At 39.6% G+C, this 22,275-nt stretch overlaps 1 protein-coding gene across 1 annotated transcript in view; it reads left to right on the forward strand.

Moving 5' to 3' along the window:
* ZNF277 (zinc finger protein 277) overlaps window positions 1-22,275 on the forward strand; it is a 53,778-nt gene that overhangs the window by 12,642 nt on the left and 18,861 nt on the right. The window contains exons 2-4 of the mRNA XM_061988636.1: window positions 7,666-7,864; window positions 11,000-11,088; window positions 12,182-12,264. Coding sequence (XP_061844620.1) covers window positions 7,666-7,864; window positions 11,000-11,088; window positions 12,182-12,264 — 371 coding nt within the window. The remainder of the gene's footprint in view (window positions 1-7,665; window positions 7,865-10,999; window positions 11,089-12,181; window positions 12,265-22,275) is intronic.

Consider the following 22,275-nt stretch of genomic DNA (forward strand, 5'->3'; position numbering starts at 1 on the left):
TGTTTTATTTCCATTATTCTGAGTTTTGTTTTGGAATACTGTTTATTTGGCAAGTCATTAGTCATCCATTCTTTTATACCCTAGCAAACAAAGGAAAAATCCTGTAATCAGTAGAAAATCTCTTCCAAGAATATGACCACAAATTAGGGAACACTGCTGTGCCAAGAAATAAATACTGCAGTGCCAAGGCTGCAAACCAGAGAAGCTGTCATGTGTGTATTTCAAGTGTCAAGCTGGTGCTTCTTGATACTCTTTTTCATTATTTGCTCAAAACCACTTGAATACTAGACAAAGCTTTAAAACGACTCATTTCCTGAAGAGTTTTAAATGAAATATGGTTTTGTGCAGAATTACCTATAGAAATTCAGCTTGGTTCCTTAATGTACCATATCTGGGGCTTTGGTTGTTTTGATAACTAAATGTTTTTGCCATGTAATCAGTGCAAGCTTGGGGGAGGGTGCTCAGCCTTTCTGTTTCCCAGTCAGCATCTGTTATGCTGTTAGTATGGAGTGCCAGGTTTGCTAGGTGTCTTTGTTTTCCTATCGTTCTTTTTCCCCTTTGTTCTTTACATGTCTAAAAATCTCGGTCTTTTACTCATTGTCGAGATTCCTTTATTTGCCTGTATATCTTTGTTGCATTTTTGTTTTGGGACCATTTCAAGTTCTTGTGCTAATCTCCTCATAATATTAACCAGCTGTATTAATGAGATAATAAACCAGACTTGCTGGTAATGAATTGATTCATTCAACTACTGGATTTAATTAGAAAGATACTCAACATTCCAGCAGATGTTCATATTTTGTTGCATTATCCTGGTGTTACCAACAATGGGCTTATAAATACATACTCTGTATGTCTGTATTTACATAATACATTCTTCAGCCTAAAGCCTTGTTGTTGTGCCATAAACTGCAAAAAATTACAAGAAACCTGTAAATCTATGTCTTATGTATTAATTTCTCCTTCATCATGTCATTTCTCAGACTCTGCAGTCTTGAGTTTTCAGAGTATCCTTCATATGATAATCAAATGCTTCCCCCCTACTTAAAATCCCCTTTTCTTGGGACTTACATTATCTCCTTTCCTTCTTGTCCCGTGGCTCACATTCCTTTTTATTGAGTGTCAAAGATTCAAAAAGGATACACATGCCCCTCTCCTCAGCATTGCCTACAGACCGATTTAGGGAGTTGCATCCTCAACCTGCTGGTTGCCTGCTGGAGGGGTCTTTCTCATGCTGAGCTCTGGCGCTTGAGTCATGGCTGCAGGTTACACCCCAGAGCCAAGCTATGGGAATTAGGAGTTGTAGCAGTGAAGTTTTTCATTGATCTGAAGCCCTGTACCTTCACTTTCCAGTTAGAAAATGTGATTTATGCAGCAGTGTTTAACTTGTCCCCAGATCTAGTCAGAGCATGCAGTTCAGATGTGCAACCAAGAACTGAACACAACAGCTCTTAGTGCATTCAGTTTATTACCTTTACCTACACTGACAACAGTAGATTTTGTGAACCGGAGCCAGTGCTGGATGTCCTTGTTTAGAAGTACAGTGATAAAATATTAGTGTTTTTGTTTGTGCGTAATGCTTTGGAAGGAACCTTGCACACTTTATAAAGCAAACTTATGGTAAAACTGCATGAATCTGCTGAGGCCATTAAGCTGAGAATAGAGGAGGAAGCTGAGATGAGAAGAAGAAGGTCCTGTTTCATCTTGCTACTTCTTGCCATGCGCTCCTTAGTTTGCTCTTGCACTTGGTGGACTTTTATCTGAGCATTGTCAACGTTGTTCAGCAAAAACAAAGAAGTGAGTAGCTCTGTCTGGTCAAAGAGTTGAATTGATTTGACAAGCCTAGGAGTCTGTACAAGCAGAAGGGCAACAGTAGATGGTTTGGAGGTTTACGGGGATAAGGTAGAGAAAAACGGGATAATAAGACATACCTTGAGTTCTTGGTGATAGCGAGCTGTTACTGGCTAAGCCATCTCTGAGAACTTTGCTTTACACAAGTCACCTTCAAATGCCAGATATTTCCTTTCTTTTCTTTCTGATACTCCTATCTATTCAATTGACCATAAAATTACACAACATATTGCTTTGTGATAATTGCATCTGTGATTGTGCAGGTAGATTACATTGCCTGTACTGCTGCAGTCTGTATTATAACTGTGTGGGTGTAACGTTTACTTAATGTGCAAACTAACATGAGTTTTGACTTGAGGACAATTGTATTTAAAACTGAAAATATTTCACTAAGGAAAATGAAGCCATTTTGAGCCTGTTGCTTCATTAACTGTGAAGATTAACTAATCTACATTACAATAAATAAATAAAATAAAGTAATATCATTTATGTAGCAAGCAGCCTTTTATTCATTTTCTTTTATCACTTTTAATGGAATGTAAAGTTCCTATGCAGGGATCAGGATTCCATTGCACTAGGTATCCTGTGGATACTTATAACAAGGAGTAGTGCTTATTCTAGATTTGAAGGTAATTTAGAATCTTAGAATCATAGAATTGTTTCAGTTAAAAAAGACCTTTAAGATCATCAAGCCCAACCACCAACCTCACACTGCCAAGCCCACCAGTAAACCATGTCCCTCAGCACATCATCTACACTCCACCGCCTGTCTGGGCAGCCTGTTCCAGTGTTTAATAACCCTCTCAGCAAAAATAGTTCTTTCTAATCTCCAGTCTGAACCTCCCCTGGCACAACTTGAGGCCATTTCTTCTTGTCCCATCTCTTGCTACTTGGGAGAGGAGACTGACCCCTACTCAGTAAAACTTGCTTCTAGGTAGTTGTAGAGAACGATCATGCCTCTCTTCAGCCTTCTCTTCTCCAGGCTAAATAACCCCAGTTCCCTCAGCTGCTTCGCATAAGACTTGTTCTCTAGGCCCTTCACCAGCTTTGTTGCCTGTCTCTGGACAAGCTTCAGCACCTCAGTGTCTTTTTTGTAGTGAGAGGCTCAAAACTGAACACAGTATTTGAGATGCAGCCTCATCAGTCCTGAGTACAGGGGCATAATTACCTCCCTGGTCCTGGTGGTCACACTGTTTCTGATACAAGCCAGGATACCATTGGCCTTCAGGCAGCTTTCCAGCCATACTGCCCCAAACCTGTAGTGTTTTATGGGGTTGTTGTGGCCCAAGTGCAGGACCCAGCAGTTGGCCTTGTTAAACCTCTATAATTGGTTTCAGCCCATCGCTCCAGCCTGTCCAGATCCCTCTGAAGAGCCTTCTTGCCCTCAAGCAGATCTACACACCCACCCACCTTGGTGTCATCAGCAGACTTAATGAGGGTGCACTTCATCCCCCCATCCAGATCATTGATGATGATATTATTAAACAGAGCAGGCCCCAACACTGAGCCTTGCGGAAAGATTTGTGTAATATAAGTAATTTTCTATACTATCTCATTGTCAAATCTCTTCAAAGTATTCATTTTATTCGCTCCTGAAGAACTAGGTATACTTCTTAGTCTTTGTTCTCAAAGAATATATTCTCTAACCTCTTCTTTCTACTAATCTACGTTTTTTAGCTCTGAATTTGTTTTAAAAGACCACAATTTCCTCTGTCCTGTTAAAGGTTGAAAAATATGGTCTGTCAATTCAGTGGATGAGAGGGATTTTCTTAGTTCCTGAGTTCAGTTGGCTTTCTGTGAAACCTTGGATATTTGCATGACAGTCATGCTGTTTTTCTATTTGGCAGAGGAGGATAAATGCAATGGTGACAGAATGATTTGACAAAAACCTAATGAATGGATTTGATAGGGCTCTGAACTCATACAGAGTTAGGTCCTGTGCTGTTTACCACATACACAGATAGGAAGGGCATTAGGTGATAAACTTCTCTGTCAGTACAGAATTTTTCCCCAAGTGGCAAGCAAGAGGGCCAACAGGCATTGCAGAAAAATCTCATGATATTTGAGAGAACTGGGCAAAAGTGTGCTGTTCAGTGTTAACAAACACAGAGTCACAAACATAGGAGTGAACACAAAGAATGTGTCTAATGTCTACTACGTTAACACCTGATTTGCAACTTCTCTGAGACTTCAGAATCACTGGTTAATTGAGCCATCCTAAAATCAAGCAAAATACTAGGAATGAAAAAGAAATGGAGAAGAGATTGAGGAAAAAGAATGAATTAAGGAAATCCATTTTGTTTCATTTTTGGGCATTTCCAAGCTACCCTTCACACTAGCACATAAAGAAAGGTAGGACAGAACCAGCCAAGAGTTGAATAAGGACAAGAAGGAATGACGGACCATTAGGAGAATGTGAAATGTTGCTGTAGGTTTTTGTGGTGTTGAAAAAAACGAGCCATTTCAAACAGCGTGGAAACAAATCCATAGAGGAAAAGAAAAAAGAAAGCCATAAGGTTGTGTTAAACTGAGGTACTTGTGTAGCCTGTGATTTAAACTCTCCACCCCGAGATTTCTGGAAGACTATGCTAAATGTGTGATTACTGTTTGCCCTATTCTATACTGTTACCTGTTACTTCCTAGGTAATGGCTTCTTGCCATTGTCAGCCCAGGCACTTGCACTAGAGACATGACCCTGTGAAGTCATTCTTGTGGCACTAGATTTTAAGATAAAAGCTCTTTACTTATCCCTCATTCTCAGGTGTCTGCCTGTGGGATCCTGGTGGAGTCCAAGAACTCAATATGAATGGGTTTTTTCCCTGTTAGCCCTTAGCTGAGTTTAGTTAACAGCTTTTCTTAGTACCTGTGGCTACTCTGCTCCAAATATAGAATCAAAATGAGCTACTTTTGCAGAGATTTCAATATTTGCGTAGCTTTATTTGTACCACTATGATGTTTGTGTTACATGTTATTCCATTAAGTACTATGCTAAGGGCTGTGCATCTTTATTCAGCTCAGTGCATTTATTCTCTTCTTTAGTGTTTTTTTGCAGCAGATGAGTACAAAGATATTTTCATGGATTCCTTTTTCCCTCACCTTCTCCTTTAAGTGCTTTTGAAATAAATTGCATAAGCTTCTGCAGTTGCTACATTGGTCCATTGGTCTCTATTTAAGTTTTTGTCTTTTAATATTAGCTATTCTCTTTGAACAGCAAAAAAATCTTCACCCCAATTGCTTTCAGCAACATGCCACTACAATTAAAGCTTTATAGCTTTATTTCCAGCCCAAGCTATTGCTGTTTCTGGGTACTGGTGCTAAAAAACTGTATTAGCTCCTTGTCTGTGCTGAGTATCAGTTCCTGATATACACACTTATATTTTGAAAGTTGGTTCGTTGAAGGCAGATAGGTATTTGTTTATTTGTACTCTTAAATGTTTAAATAGGTCATTGCAGGAGATATAAACTGAAAATTAACAAAAAGTAGTGTAGCTGCTTACTGGGCACAGCTGAACTGACTGACAGAGTATCTTCTTAGTTCTCTTGGCATCAGTAAGAGTCAGCAATTGCAAAGGAAATTAAGTTGCTCTACTTTTCTCAGTAAACATGTTTTAATGATTCTTCAGGCTATGAACTAATACTGACTGTAAGAATGCAGAAATCTAGACTTTTGCAGGTAACATCAGTTTTGCTTGAGAGAGCTGACCGTTCCATGAAAATTGCTCTAGCACTTAGTGTAGCAGCAGTTGTTCTTCAAGTAGGAAAAAATAGAACCATTTATATAATGCTAGTTTAATAAAGAAATGTCTGGGAGAAGGGAATGAGCTGAAGTGCAGGTAAAATTACAAGAGGAGAAATGTTAGATTGTCAATAGCAGTTGTATTGCTCCAAGTAATGCCATGTTCTGCATGCTGCCATCTCTCCATGCTGCTTAGTTTTATGAGATAAACTGAACTCAGTGTAACCCGACCATCAGTCTTCAGCCAGGAACTTTTAAGAGCTTCTGAGGTCCATCTCTAAAACTCCAGCTCTTCTCTGATTATTTTAAAGTCTTGATGGAGGGTGGAGGAGCACTACTCCAACAGCTTATTTTCCTAGGAAAAAAGACATAAATGCATGTGATTTTTTAAAATATTTTTCAAAATTTCCATGTGCATAGATTACCAGATTATCAGATTTAAAGTGCTTGACAAGGTGTAATACATATATGTGAATTTTTTAGGGTGAAAGTTGTCATACATTGATTCCTCTATCTGGTACATACTGTTACTTAAACTTCCTTTAACTATACACATTTTAAAATTCCTGCATGACAAAATAATACACTTGAGGGAAGGCCTTTTTCTTAATTCTTTAGGTATCTTCAGAACCAGGAATGCAGGATGTTCTCTCTGAACATCAGGAAACAGTTTTTCACTGTGAGAGTGATTGAGCACTGACACAGGTTGCCCAGGGAGGTTGTGTAATCTTCGTCTGTAGAGATGGATGTAGCCCTGAGCAACCGTGTCTAGGTGTACCTGCTTGAGCAGGAGTGCTGGACTAGGTATCTCCAGAGGTCCTGTCTAACTTCAACTATTCTGTGATTCTGTGATTCTTTTTCTACAGAGATGTTCATGTTGCTGCAGGAATCCAGAGACACAGAGTTTATTCTCCTGATGCACAGTTAACTTTCTGTCATAAGAGTCGAGGAGACTCATTATGTTTTCTTTGCAGTTTTCATCCTCAGAGGGCAAGAGCTATTGGGGAGCTTTTTCTGTTTGCTTTTACTCTCCTTTTGGTATCCAAAATTGATATAGCTAAAATCAAGGATGCATAATGGAATTGACATTTGCTTCCAACATAGTCCCTTACCAAAGAATGTGTTATTATTTGTTTGGAAAATGAACACTAACTTTTTTCTGGACAACTGGAATTTGGTTAGGCTAATGGGACCAGCTGAAATCTGTGGTCACACAGTGTTTCTTAATGAACTGCACTAATTTATACCCCATGGAAGACATTATAAATTTACACTGCTACTATTAAATGTGTGGGACACACACATATGCCCTAGGTCAGTCTACTTGTTTGCAGTGCTACTGTAGTACTGTGCAATCCACCCTCTTGTTGAACCACAAACAGCAGTGAACCTGGAGAATGGAAGCTGGTGACTCACCTTTGTGTACTGTCATTTGAGGAACTTTGTCTTGTGCAGCATAGTACAAACACAGGCCATTGACCTTTCCATGAGAGGCATGACTGGCCCTTCTTCAACATCTGTAATTAGGAAGTGTTTCAGTGGACACGTGGCACATAACAGCAAGTGAGATGCTGATGGGAAAAAAAGACAAGCCAGATGCATTCAAATCTTCAAGAGGCAATCAGAAAACAATGGAAATATTGTGCAACAAATAAAAGGACCATTAGAAGAAATCAACATACAAAACAGTTCATGCTAGACAATCGCCTTCCTAGTAGCATTTGGAATATAACAGAGTAACTTCATTCATATCAGATAGGTAGACTAGATAATGAGAGGAGGAAAAGTAGATTTCTCATCGTAAAGCTTCTAGTAATAAGCAAAATGCTTTTGTCTGTTTGACTTGGTATCATGTGGGAGTTTCAGTTATATACTTAAGAACTGTCGTATAATAACCTCCCACCGTCCTTGGAAAATAATGCAGTAAGCTCAATTCCAAGCACCTCACTGCTGGAGTGATCCATGCAACAAAATCGGGACCCAACAAAGTAGGCGTTACATGCACTGCCTAAAAGTACTCCAAGTGATGTAGATTTATTCCCTTTGTCAAAATTAATTATTCTTTTTATTTATTTTAGGTACAGAGTGTATTTTGGAGCCTCTATCTCTGCCAGAAAGTCCAGGTGGTGTTGCTCCTGTAGAAAGTTCTCCCTGTGTGCCTTGCATTTTCTGCAAAGAATGCTGTCTCTTAGCAGAACAAAATCAGCTCCTGAAGCACATGATTATTGAACACAAGCTCGTCATAGCAGATGTGAAACTGGTTGCAGATTTTAGAAGGTAAGAGTTATATTCTTTAAAATAAGTGTATATGGGTGCAGATATTATACAAAGCTTCAGAAAGCTAGAGGTTATCTTTTTAAAATATTTTTTAAAGCAGTGAGGTGTCATGGGAGGATTTACATTTTTTTATGAGCTTTGTGTTGCTAATTTGTCAGGTTCTCTTGCTACTCCCCTCCCACTCCAGCCTTTAGATGTTGCTGGGACCATGGGCCTCAGTGTTAGAACACAAGGCAATTCCTGTGATAGACATTCTTTGACATGTCCTAGGGACTTCTCAAACTACACACAAACTAGAAAGCTGTTTATTTTATAAAGTACATTCTAGGCAATCAACTCTCCTAATTTAGGGTTTTATTTGTGTAGGAAAAGACCATTTCTACCACTGTATGATGTCCTAAAGCTGTGTACTGCACACAGAAGATGCTCAGTACAGGATCTCTCACGTTCTGGGACGAAATTCATTTTCCCTATTTTAAAGATGTCAGTATTTCCTCATAGAAACAATATTTAATCCTTAACTATATTTTGCAGTACTGTGATCTACATACAACTGTGACTCCTACAGCTGTGTCATTGATCATCTTGGCAGGGTCATGTTTGGCTTTCTGTCTCAACTTCCCCCAGTAGCTGGCATGGCCCCAGCTGGCTTGTAACTTCAGAGACTAGGCGCCTACTTGGCATTTTGCTTTCACACACAGCAATGTGTGGGCCAGGCTGTAGGCTAGATGGTACCTGCCATTTTGTAGATAGTTCTGTTGCGATGTTTAAATGTTAGTGGCTAATTTCTCAACTAAAAGACATTTCTTTTGTGTCTTCTATGTTTAGTTACTCAACCAAAGCGAATAACTTGTGTCTATCAAGATTTAAAAAACAATAAATAAAACTAAGATGAAATTGAGGAAGAGAAATATAATCCACACAAATCCTTACACCGATTTATGAGCTTGACATTGCTTTAAATTGAAAACTGATCCTTGTTTTTATTTGGCTGTGTGCTGAAAGCAATCAGAACAAGAATGCAGTGCTCTTTGGAAGTATTACTAGTTTCTCCAGATAAATAAAGGGATCGGAGCTGCTCGGTCAAGAACTGCCAATTTAAGTGTGCTTGGGGGATTATTCTACGTTAATAGAAATGTATTTTTAAATCACCTTTTCAAGAAAATGCCCATTTAGATTCTTTCTGCTCTTTCTCTCAATTGGAAGGTAGACAAATCTTACAGAAAGTGGCCCCAGGATGTGAAATGATGGAGTTGTGACTCTGAAGTGTACCAGCTCTTATTTGCTGAACTAAATATCAGTAAAATACTCTAATACTATGTACAAACACAGGGAGTGTAATCTGGAGTGTTAAACTTCGGTGTGGAAAATACAAGAAAACAACTATGAAGGCACTATAATTTTTTATACTTAACAGTGAGTTACAGTCAGGTTTAGGAATACATTTCTTGACAGAACTACAGGAAGTAGAGAATCCAGAGAAGAGCAGTGCTGATGGATTTTTTTTTTTAATTGGAAGAATAAAGGTAAGTTGGTGTTAGGTCAAGGGGAAGAGATAATGGGAGTAAGCTTCCAATGGACATGATCACTCATGGACACTGATCACTTTTCTGTCTCCCTGGAAGTATGACAGGGCATTGGCTTTATTTGATCATTGATTATTCGGGTTAAGTGTAATGATATGAAATCCCATAACAGTAAGCTTTATGGCAGAGACAGTTACGATTAGGTGAGTTTGTCTAGACAGTGTTAACGAGTGCAGGGGACAGACTAAATGATGCTTTAAGATCCCTTCATTTGCACATGTACCTCCAAAAAGCCCAAAGATGACTTATTCCAGAAGACTCTGTTCTATACAGTAGTGATTGTTTCATTGCGCATTATAAACAGTGAAGTGAGCAGGGGAACAACAAAAAGCTCAGCTCTCGCTTACTGACATTTAATGATACCTCTGAGTGTGCTTTAACCATGCATACTGGCTAAACTTTGCTTAGCTGTCTGCTGTACTGGAGGTTAGTCCTCCCCTTCAAAATTAGAATAAACAAATATGTGCTGATTCCTTGGCTGCTGCAGTTGAAGTTCTCAGATATTAAGTTAGATGGTAAGTAGAGGCAATGTGAACCACCATGCAATGATAGCTGTGGCAAGTAAACTTTTGGATTGCACAAGTATTAAACGCTACAACTATTTAGAAATACCTTTATAATAATAAAATCTATTTTTTTAAGATTCTCTTTGTAATTTGATGGCATGTCAATACGAAGCTGTCACTGAACAGTTAGCCTTTACCTGACTTTCCCATGATTTATCTCATGCACGTGAGTCATGTATAAAATAAGCACCCACTTAAGCATTTTCAGATTATTTTTAACAGTAAGATTGTGAATAATTAGCACAAGGATTGCTTGGTTCCCTTCATCATGTAATGGAAGGTGATGATTTCTTCTTTGTTAGACAGTAGCTTCTAGTTCAATGGGAAGCTAGTGTGTGTTGGGTTCTGTTGATACTTCTGTAAGATAAAGAATGACAGTAAAGGAATGTTTTTAAACAAGTGTAGTTGATGGGTTAAACTTTCAAGATGTGTTCAAGACTTTACTTATTCTGTCTGATATCCTGCCCTACGGTATTTTGGGGATTTCATTTTTCTGTCTTCCTAGCTGTCTGCCAAGCTACAGCTTTTGCTGTAACTCTACAGGAGACCTGGCAAAACCTCACTTTTGACAAGTTGGTGTTTTTGCCGAGTTTCAGATTCCTGCCTGCATCTTGCAGAACACAGAGCACAATATTTTGGGAATTTGAGAGTACTCTGTTGTATATCTTTTCAGTACAGATGCACGTGAGTGGCATATCTGTCTGAAGATACAAATAGGTCACAGTGTTTATGTAAAGCTGTAAATCTGTCTTACTGAGTTCTTCACTTTGGTAGGATACCGAAAACCTAGTTTTACTGAAACTGAATTAATTTAGTGAATTTGAAAACTAGATTAAAGGAATTAAAACCAGACAGAATTTTTTTTAAAAAAAAAGCACAAAAAACTTAAAAATTCAGAGGATGGAAAACACAAAAGCTAATCAACTGTTTATTAAACTTTTTTTATGTTTCCTTTTTCAATAATCATCTCCTTATTCCCAAAGGTACATCTTGTACTGGAAGAAGAGGTTTACAGAACAGCCCATCACAGATTTTTGTAGTGTGATAAGAACAAATTCGGAAGCTCCATTAGGTATGTATACTGCTTTCTTATTCTCGATTGGCCAGATAATTTCTGGCATATACTGCTGCTTTGGTCAGCCAAGTGTGAAGTAATCTGACAGTAGGTCAGAAAACCACAGAAGAAATGTTTAACTCTTAACCACATATTTAAACTTATCTTTTCCAAGGATTGCAACACACGCTTCAGCACTGTACTGAGCGAGGATGGGCTCAATACATGCTCAAATTCCCTGCCAAATTGGGGACAATTGCAAATCAAGGCCTAGAAGCAGTTCTGTGTACATTTTGACTGGAGAAACTTTGGTAGCCACTGCCTAAATAATTGGTGACAGTCCTTCCAGAGATGTATAGAAGCATTCCCAGTGAGCTATCGTATTTAACTCTGTCAACCACCCCCACTGATGCCACTACCTCTTCCTGGACATCAGGGCCACAATTGCCCTTCCTTTCTCCTGCCACAATGCTTACTGTCCCCAGAGTATTAGTAGAAAATATCTTCATGGTATGGGTACAAAGGCTGCAATTTTCTGGGCTCCAGCACAAGACTAAAGACCATACTTAATGGTTCTTCTGCATTGGCGCAGTGGGACTTTCACCATAAGGACAAAGATGACTATGTGACAGAAAAGTTTTTATGAGAAGTAGCTAGTTTACCTAAAAGCAGGTAAGAGAATGTTAGCGGATGGCATACCAAATGATGCTAACTACTGAAAACTGACAGTTACTTAAGAAAACAACCAAAAATTCCACATACAAGGTAAATTAAAAGGGAATTCATGTTTCTTTCATTCTAACTGTACTGTAAACAATAAATATTATTACAATTGCTTTATGTCTCCAGAAAAACTGTCATAAAAACAAAAAAGCTGGTAGTGGGGAAAACCTATGCAAGACTTTAGTCTTTGCACTGACATATAAATGATGTAAAGGTTTTATAAATATTTAAGCATGTTTCATTAAATTAAATTAACTGAGTTTTACAGATTAAAAATGCATTCTTACATTTTTGACACATTCCAGAGGTTTAGCAAATTATGTGCCAGAAATATTCAAAGCAGCTTCAACTTCCCATCTCTTACTCACACTTCCTGGTCTCTTAACAGAAGAACAGGAAAATTATTTCCTTCTATGTGATGTTTTACCAGAAGACAGACTACTTAGAGAACAGCTTCAGCAAAAGAGACTGGTAAGAAATTACTGTTTCATTTTTGGAGGTAAACAGTTCTGTAGTGTAATATCTAGTAACTGTCTGGGCATTTTCAAGTGAAAGCATTTTTTGCTAGACCACAAAATTCAGATTTTTTTATATGTTTTTAAGTTAATTTCCCTAGTTGCTCTACAAACACACAGAAACTTCTTGTTTATACATTTTTCCTTGGAATAAATTTACAGGTTGTATATCAATACTCCACACTAGTGGAAAATATGCCCGGAGCTCTGAAAAAGGCTGAGCATGCTGAACATTCTTCTTCTAGCAAGAATCTGCAATGCATTGGCACTCTAACTTTTGTGTAATAATATATGTTGGGAAATTAGGAAAACAAAACTCGGTTTGCGATTGTGTGAAAAGAGAAGATGGTAATTATTTACAAAATCTCCAAGCAAGTTGTTTTTGTGCATTCACACTCTCTAACTCTGATTACATTAATTCACACTTGCATATTCACAATCACCATGGTGCATAAGTTGAGAAGTTCTGACCAGTATTGTTTCTATGAGATGCACAAGAAATTCCAGCTGTTGAGTCCTCTTGAACCACTCTGATTCTTCTTACTTGGACAGTTTTCTCATATCTTGAGTTGCCAGTTCTGATTGAGCGATCCTTCATGTTAAGCTCTTGCTGACTTCAGCCTCCATGAGTTTTAGTCCGGGTTGCTGACCCCGGGGATTTTTTGTTGTTTTCTTGTTTGCAATACACATCTGTATTCTGCTTTTGCTCTTGGGCTAATTTAAAAAGAAATGTTACGTGATATGTAACAGCTTTATTGCCATTTTTCTCGTGTTAGGATGCAAGGCCTTCTAATGGCAAGACATCTGTCCTGTGAGGTGTTAATAGTACAGGCCTTACAATCTTTACATAAATACATTCCTTAGTTTACTGCTGTCAGCTATATCCTGAGAATTGTCAACACAGGCCTTTTAACCCTTGGTTATCTTTTATCTTCTGATATGTTTCTGTTACAAGTCTTTATCTACACAGCATGCAACTTTAAGGTCTCTTTACACCTTAAATCGTAAGCATTCAGAATGAAGGAGATGCTTACAAAACTCAAATTGGCAGGCAAAATCCCTTTGGTTCAACAGCCCCTTGAGCACAGTTTCAGTTTGCTGCCTAAAGTAATGTCCTGCAGCTGGTGACATGTGACTAGCAAATCCCCAGAACCTGTGGAGTATGTACAAGTCTTACACAGCTCTCCACAGGATCTCAGCTCCTGCAAAGGAGAACTATGGTGGTTTTGCCATTGAGAATTTTCCTGGAGTTAGAGTTGCCACATCTGAAATCTTCATTCCTGTGTAGGTCCATGGGTTTGGCATGGACTCAGAAAAAAGCAGGTGATTAACTTAAGCCTAGCATGCTTCTCTTCCCTTTCATCATAAGAGAAGTCATCCTGGATCAGTAAAAAAGGTTTTTATAGATCAGTATCTTAACCTTGACAGAAATAAAATGTCTATGGTAGTTGCCCTCTTCATATCTGGTGGTGATTCTTTCTGAAAATATTCTACTAGTTTTCAGCAGTTGGTAGCTCAAGAATTTCCTAATTCAGCAACATTTTGTGTTTGTTAACACAATGGATTTTTCTTTCATGAACCTCCAACTCTGAACCTACATAAACTTCCAGTATTCACAGCTTCCTGCAGCAGTGAGTTGCACAGCTTAACTATTCACTGGGAGGGAACCATCTATTTGGTTCTTTTGAACTTGTCACCTCACAGCTGGCTGGTTTTTGTATTAGAAGAGGTAGCAAATAATTCATCCTTAATCTTACCCAAACCATTCATGATTTATCTCCTGGTTCATCTGTCTTACATTATATCTTTCAGTAGTAATATCCTGAAGTGCACCCTTATGGCAAAGGCAGCCAAGAGCATCCTGAGCAGTATTAGGAAGAGTGTTGCCATCAGGTCCAGGGAGGTGATCCTTCCTCTCTACTCAGCACTGGTGAGACCACATCTGGAGTGCTGGTCCAGTGCTGGGCTCCCTAGTACAAGAAAGACACAGACTTACTTGAGCAAGTCCAGAGTAGGGTCACAAAGATGACTAAGGGACTGCAGCATCCTTCACAGAAGGCAAGGCTCAGAGAGCTTGGACTGTTAAGCCTGGAACACAAGGATTGGGAGGAACTTACCAATATGTATAAATACTTGATGGGAATGAAGAAAAGGGAGTCAGAGTCTTCTCAGTAGTGCCCATCAACACAAGAGGCAATGAACATGAATTAAAAGTCAGGAAATTCCCTTAGAACACACGAAAACACTGTTTTACTGTGAGAGTAGTCAAACACTCGAACAAGCTGCCCGGAGCAGTTAAAGAGTCTTCATCTGTGGAGATACTAAAAACACATTCAGCCACAGTCCTGGGTAACCATCTCTAGGTGACTCAGTTTGGGCATAGGGGTTGAGCTAATTGCTTTCAAGAGGTCCTTTGCCACCTCAGTGATTCAGTGAGTTGAGACTGAGGATGCTCTTTGGTGGTTCTTCACTGTGCGTCATTGTTGCATTTCTCTGTACCTTTTTAGGTTTCCTGTAGTCTCTTTGAGGTCATGAAAGACATCTTGAATATTGCATGTTGGTATCCAGTGTCATAATGATGTTAATTTCCCAAGCATATATCAAGTTGTTTGTGGCTTTGTGGAAGGAAAGAGGGTCATGACTGAGCATGCAGCTGTTTTCAGAACTGTCTGTTGTAATAGTAGCTCCTGCCTGCTACCTACTGAGCTGGACTTTTTTCTTTTTTGAAAGGGCAGTCGTTTCTGGCTCTGTGTTTTTTGTGCTACACAGTCCTATTCCAAGTAGGCTTTCTCCCCACTGCCACTGTCAAGGGAGTGTGGAGTCTATTGGCAGGTGAGCTGTGTCATCTCCTCTCCAAAGAGACATTTCCTCAAATTGAGAAAAGAGTGCAGAATTTAGCTCAAGGCAAGTGCTAGTTTTGTTTACAGAGAAATTAAGTTATGAAAGACGTGTAGATTCTTACTGTGGTGTGAAGTAGCCTTTGCTATTAACACTATTTTAAATATCAAAATTGTATCTTCAGTTTTTACAGAAGGATTTTGTGAAATCAAGTTGCAGCTGTATTTGGGGCTAATGGAGTTACTGCTTTAGTTACAGCAATAAAGTCTGTTTATTTTTTCATTTCCTTTTGCTGCAATCTAAGTGTTGACTTGCAAGTTAAATAGTTATTTTGCTTTGCAAAGTCTTTTACCTCCAGACAAGTCCAACAATTAAGAGTGAGCTGGCAAATGGGCTCGTGCGAGTTGCACAGAATAAAGACCAGGACTATACAGCTTTTGGTGATTTTTCTGCAGCCTTTGAATCCTAACTGCTGTCTCCAACAGCAAGCCTGAACAAGGACAGATGTTGTCTTTAAAATGTGCTAGCGGAAGCATTTCATTTTGCAGTTTTGAAACTCCAGTTAAGGAACATTCCAGGCTGTCTTGCAGCAGGGGAGCTAGCCAAGGTGGGTGTCGTGCAGGGACATTATGGTGACTGGTGTACTGAGAGAGGCCAAGGAATGAGCCTGAACTAGGTTAGAGAGCACCACTTGCTGAAATAGCTGACAAGGCTATGTAGACAGATACCGTCCTTTGGAAAAAGACCGTCTTGACAAAGAATTCATCATTGTGAAGCGGTACCAGGCAAGGAAGTCCTGGCAGCAGAACTCGTAGTAGGAAGAGCAGTGTCAGTATAAGCCCCTTGAGCTTATCTTGAAGATTTTTCTAAAAAAAATTTAAAACCCCAGACCTTTTATTTAAAATACACACTTCCTACCACAGCATTGACATTGATTTGCTGTCATGTTGACAGCTATTCTCCTGTTATGTTTTAGGTGAAGAGGCTACTCTTCCTTCCAGTAAACAGACCCTAAAGCGGAGTCTTCACTAGAACTGGAGGAGGGACTCAGCTGTACTAGCTTCCAAGGATGAGCTGTTTGTATGAGCCCTAGATTGTCATAAACTTAAGCTGAAAGAAGGTTAAAGAAGTTGAAGCTGTGCATTGGACGGGGTTGAGATGCTAGACTGATTTACTGTGAGGCAACACTGGAAGTTCCTGCAGAGTAGTCCATAATGTCAGCATGTTAATACCTACATCTGAAATTCAATAGGTCATGTTTCGCCTATATTTGATATTTAATTACATTTCTCAAGCACTCTAGAACCTTGCCCATCCTCCATGCATTTTTGAAGACTTGTCACACTAAAGGTCAGAAATCATTTTAGCTAATTCTGTAATGACTCTTGGGTAAATTCTGCCAGATTTGAATATGTGTTATGTCCAACTTTTAACCCTTTCTTACTCTTTTCTGGTCTCAATTGCCTGTGTCTTTTGGTTTAAATGCATATCATTAACAGTTGTGACATAGTCAAACTTTCCTGCAAAGACTGAACCCCTCAATACTGCAAGCATTCCTCTTTGTCAGTGTTCTCTTCCTACATTAAGTAATTGTTCTGGTTTAGCAAGGAGCAGCTTTTGGCTTGGTAACAGGGGGAGCGGGTTGCAGTGAAGACCCGGTAAAGAGTTTGCGGACCGTCCCCCGGCTCCTGGGTTCACACCCACCTCCGGCCCGGCTGGGCCAATCTGGCGCCTCTGCCATCACTATTTAGGGGACGGGAATTCGGAATGCGAGTCAGGAGGTGTAAGAGTGATACAAGATGGAGGCGACCACGCGGACCCTTCAGCCAGAGAAGGAGGAAGGAAGGAGAAGCAATAGACCGGAGACCCTTCTGCAAGCCGTGGCAAGAATACAAGCTGTGCCCCTGAAACCTATGGAGACCCATGGCAGGACTGAGAGCCACCAAGAGCTCCATGTGAGTGAGCCCGGACGGGCAAGGGACTGTGTGAGGAGACGGCCATGGCCCAGGCCGTGCTGGAGAGCCTGCACGCCGCAGAGCAGCCCCACACGAGAGGCAGAGAGGAGCTGCAGCCTTTGGAATAAGTGCGCATCGGAGCAGCCCGTGCAGGGCTGCCATGCGTGTGAGTTACCCCACGGACTTGCAGGGAGGACTGGAGTGGAGTTCACCCGTCCTGAGGAGGGACGAACGGCAGAAGCTATCGGGAACAGACTAACTGAAACCCCCACTGCCTGCCCCCCCCCCCGAACCGTTCAGGAGGGGACAGGGTATAAACACCGGGATCAGGGCTCTGAACCCGGGAAGAGGGAAGGTGTGGCAAGAAGGTGTTCTTAAAAAGGCTGGTTGGACTCTTAATTGATGTATTACTCTGGGTTGTTTCATTTTGGTTATGTTTTGGGTTTTTGGGGGTATGTTTTAGTTGATGTTGCATTAAATTATTTTCTGTTTTCTTCCCCAAACCGAGTAGCCTGGTCTGTTTTGTCCTGAACCTTAAGCGGCAATTAAGCCCTCCCTGCCCTTGAACAATCCTCAGCCTCTTCGGTACTCGAGGCTAATTGTGGCCTTTGTTCCCTGATGGGCCTAAACCAGGACAGTAATGTATCTCTGCTTTTGCCACTAGTTTCTAATGTGTCTGGGGACAAGAGGAGGTTGTTTTCAACTGTTTTGTTTTGCTATGTTAGCCTGTCTCCACCTTCTTTTGGTTGTTTTAGTTCAAACAATCTTCACCTTTCTTCAGCTTGGCTTAGTTTTCATTGTGTCATGAAACTTCCTCCTTTTTTTAATTGACTCAGCTTCCTGAACAAGCTGTAAGAATGTCTTCTGCAGCAGTATCACAGTACCCTTCCAAGCCTGAGTCCTTTAACTTGTCATTGATTACAGCCTCTTCAAGTGCAGGTTCTAGCCTGTATCACTTCAGTAGCTGAATCAACTCGAGAATAGAGAGGAGAGGATGGACTTAAGAGCAAATGAGACAACACAGCCCGATCACTGAGATCAGTCCTTATAGCCATCTCAGTAATTCCCACTGTTCATTTTGAACTCAAGCTGTACAGACTAGGCTGGAATCAAGGGTAAGGTACAGAAAAAAAACCCAAACATTTTCTCTGTTCCTAGGGGGCAGCTTGCCGTACAAAGTAAGAGTCAGGAGAATGCACCTCAGAGCTTTCACAATAAATTGATAACACTTGTATTACGATACTGAGACTTTTACCAATTCATTATAATGCCAGTTAAATTATAGTCTGGTTTATAGTTTGGTACTCATTCAGTCTGCCTGATATCTGTGGTTCAGCAGATTGTCCAGCTTGGTTTCCTTCTTACATCCTTTGCCCCTCACCACCACTGTTTTCGTCCCAGCTTCTTGTTTTTCCAGTCAGTCATCATTCTTACTCCTCTATGTATTTTTTATTGCTGTCCGTTCAAACCTAGTTTAAGGTCTCCCCACTTAGCTAACAAGTGATGTCCTAATGTGCTCCTTCTCTTCTTTGTCAGGGGACTTAGTAACTTTTGCTTTGCCAGATGTATGATGGTACTCTTAAACACTCCCTAGTCATTGTTTCTATAGGTGTATATTCCACTCCAGAAGATGCTGATCTATACCTGTGCCTTGAACTCAACCAAAAAGATTCAGGCAAACATTACCTGTTCCTTTTCCCACTTCATTCTTATTCACAGCATTTTGTGGTAACATCTTACCTGAGCATCTAGTAAACAGTCAGGTGTGCTCACTTGGATGATCATCCTGTACCAGAAAAGTGGAGTATCTCCAGACAGATAGGCAGCATCTCTTGGAACGTGTCATTGCCTCATTGTTTTCCTCTTTTCTCTGTCCTAAAAGTGAATGTCTAATGCCATCCTCCTCCATTCCTTAGGGACTAGTCTTGACATGCCAGTCTGTCTGTCTAGACAGCCAGGTTCTGTTTGTGACATTCCTGAGCTATGTGTGAATTTTCACATTCACTGGATGAGAGGGAAAAGTGCACAAAGTAGTCAGCAAACATATATATGTTGGATGGTGTGACAGCTGGCTTCAAAAATGTTGAGTGTTTTCCAGACTGGATGTCCTATCCTGACAACTTCAAAATGTTCAAAATTCCATGTGTTCCATATATTCTCATGCACATTACAGCCAAGCTGTTTCCTGAAGGGCTTCTCCAGCAGGCATCTCTAATAATACTAAAGAAAAGACACTCTTGTTGAAATAAGACTGGAGAGGACATGATAGTGATAACAGAGTTGGAAGATTATTTTTTTCTGTACTCGAGAGGCAAGAGAGTAGTGTTTGAAGTGAGAGAACTGAGTACAGGGATTAGTAGCAAGAGAAGTTGAATATAGGAGTTAGGAGACAAGCTATTGATATGCGGCTAAGATTGCAGGTCTTTAGAGAGACATGATTCTTTGTAAATATTTTTCCTATTTAGCAGCTACAAGCACAATCTAAAGCCCATCAGCCAATCTTTGAGGAAAGTGTAGACATAAACACAAATATAATTCTCTTACTCCAAGAGTAGTTTATCCTAATGGTGTATATAATTTTCAAATAATGTGCTTGACAAGTTTTCAGAGGCTGTAGTGCTTCTGAAGTGTCACCGGTCCTGGCCTTTGTCTTGTACTGTGCTGGTTTGTTTTATTTACTAAGTGCTAAAGCAGCTTCTTGTTGTCATCTGTCATTATGAATTTTTTGTTTGCTTTGGGTTTTTTTTTTAACCAGAATCTGTTTTGCTTGCTTCCTTTGCCTCCAGCAATAGCTAGTTTCTGTGAGCACTCAACAAGGAAATGGAGCTGTTAATTAAATTGGAAGGAACTACAACTAAAGATACACACTGTGTGCTTGAGACATCACCTAGGAGAGTCTGATAAAATACATAGTCTTATTGTGAGGTCTCTATCGTATATTATTTAGATCCTGTTTCACACCCACATTGCTATCACTGGTAGTACATTACTCCTCAGGCAGGCACTCTGATTTCAAGCAGTATTATTGAGTGGGTTACGTTTGTGGCCTGTGATCATGCACTCTTTGCAACAGTGTGACTGAGTGCTCAGATGTGTGAGTCTTTCACACAGTAATATCCATGAAGTTTTTTCTTCAGAGGAACATCTTTAGGCAAACTATTTCCCTAGAGTATATAGCACCATTTATAGAAAGCTTCCACTGGAACTTCTTTTAAGTGATGATTTGTATAACACTATTTTTAGTCTTTTGCCTAGAGAGGATGGGTGCAAAGGACCAGAACTTTCAAGGCAGATGCCAACAAGAACTCCAAACTACAGTGTGCTCTTGCCCCAGTCCAGCCCAGTACTGAAAAACTTACAAGTCAGATCTACTTGCGTGGTTCATTCTTTGGACAAGAAACTCTGGACTTTGCCTTGTCAGGGCTCATGGCAGTAATTTTTTTCTTTTTCTCTGTTTTGGTCCTGAACATCTGAAAAAAGAAGACACATATTACTGTTAGCTCAATTTTACAGACTGGACTGCAGAATCTAGTCCACCAAAGCACAGATGAGGTCCTGGACTGAGGAATGGTAAATTCAGGTCTCACTGCAGTCAAAATCACTGCATGGTCTTGTCAAAAACTGCAGTGTAATCTGCCACTATCTTGGCGCTAGAGAAGTACTTTCTGCCTTAATTTGTTATGTATCATAAGTACTGTGATTATAAAGAGACTGAGTTTGGAGAAAGTAGTGATATATTTTTGTTCAACCAACTGATTAGCTGGAAAAAAACAGGCAAAATTTCAACCACCAACTTTCTCTGAGTTGTAATCCAATGCAGCAAAACTTGAGCAGAGTAGTGGTTGTAAATGTTTGTTAAATGTCAGTGATCCAAGCCATGCATTTAAATAGCTGCATAAATTATTTGTAAGGGCCTTGTTAGTAAAGCAGTTTAAGATTTTTAAAAAGCAGTGGTCTGACAGCAATAAAGACAATTTAGTACATGGGGTACAATGTCTGTTGGAGAGAAGAGTAGCAGGAATTACAATATCAGAAAAATCTAATGTGGCATGAAACCAACTGTCCTCAGTCCACAGCTTTTGGCATTGAATGGAGTTAGTTTTTAGTCTTTCCTTCTGAAGGCAGTTTTGTATCTTGAACATCTCTTGAACAGTAGACCAGAGATGAAGTAGTTGTTTAGGGAAAAGTGCTTACTAGTTGCAAGTATGCATTTTTCATCTTTTACTGATTATCAGCATGAATTCTTGCTGATGCATAGCACTTAAAGTGCTTTTGGAAAAAAACCAAACACACAGGTAATTTCTTCCAAAATATTGCTTCCTAGGAGAGGAACAAGCACATGTTTTTTTCAGGCATTATTTTGAATTAACACCTCCTAGGAGAAAGTATGAACTCCTCACAACGTCAAACGTAGCATTGTGAATGTGCAGGGCATTTTGCTAGACTCCAAATTACAAATTGTCATGCAAATGATCATATTTATTTTGTATTAGCAGTTTATTGTCCTGGTATATTTAAAGATGGTAGCCCTAATATAAACACTTGCACATCCTCACTATGGGTTTTTTTGCTTTATCAGTTAAAACACAGGATAGATAATCTTTTGTAATTTGATTGATTTTTTTTTTATGATAGATCACATAAATAGTAGAAAGTATAGGACTAAGAGCTGTAGAAGAGGGGTTTTTTTTCCAGACAGAAAAAAGAGGAATTGGGTTAAAATAGAACTTGATTTTATTGAATTCCTGCAAAGCAACTGCAATTTTGTCTCTTGTAACTGTCATCAGTAATATCCACCTTCCATTTCCAATATTTGAAGGTGATCAACCACCTATGTCCTATAGAATTTTCCTAGAGCTATTGCACAGGAGGCTGTTAACTGTTATCTAATGCTAATTTGATCTACGCTCTGTCTAAAAATCTCCTTCCAAGAACTTATCATCCAGCAGTACTCATTTTTTCCTGGTTGATCTCATAAGCTTCATATGGCTTGTGAGGACAAAGAATTAAGACTTTGTACCAACAGGGACATCTGTTTTGTCAATGGTTGTTTCATACCTGGTTTGACAGTATTCAGTAAAGCAATGGATTCCTGCCTTATAGCTTCATTTTAAGCTTGACTTTCAATACAAGCTGAAAGTATCCACTCAGAAAAATCTCAGAAGTTTTGTATA

Source organism: Colius striatus, chromosome 1, assembly GCF_028858725.1.
Source record: "Colius striatus isolate bColStr4 chromosome 1, bColStr4.1.hap1, whole genome shotgun sequence".
Taxonomy (NCBI): Eukaryota; Metazoa; Chordata; class Aves; order Coliiformes; family Coliidae; genus Colius; species Colius striatus.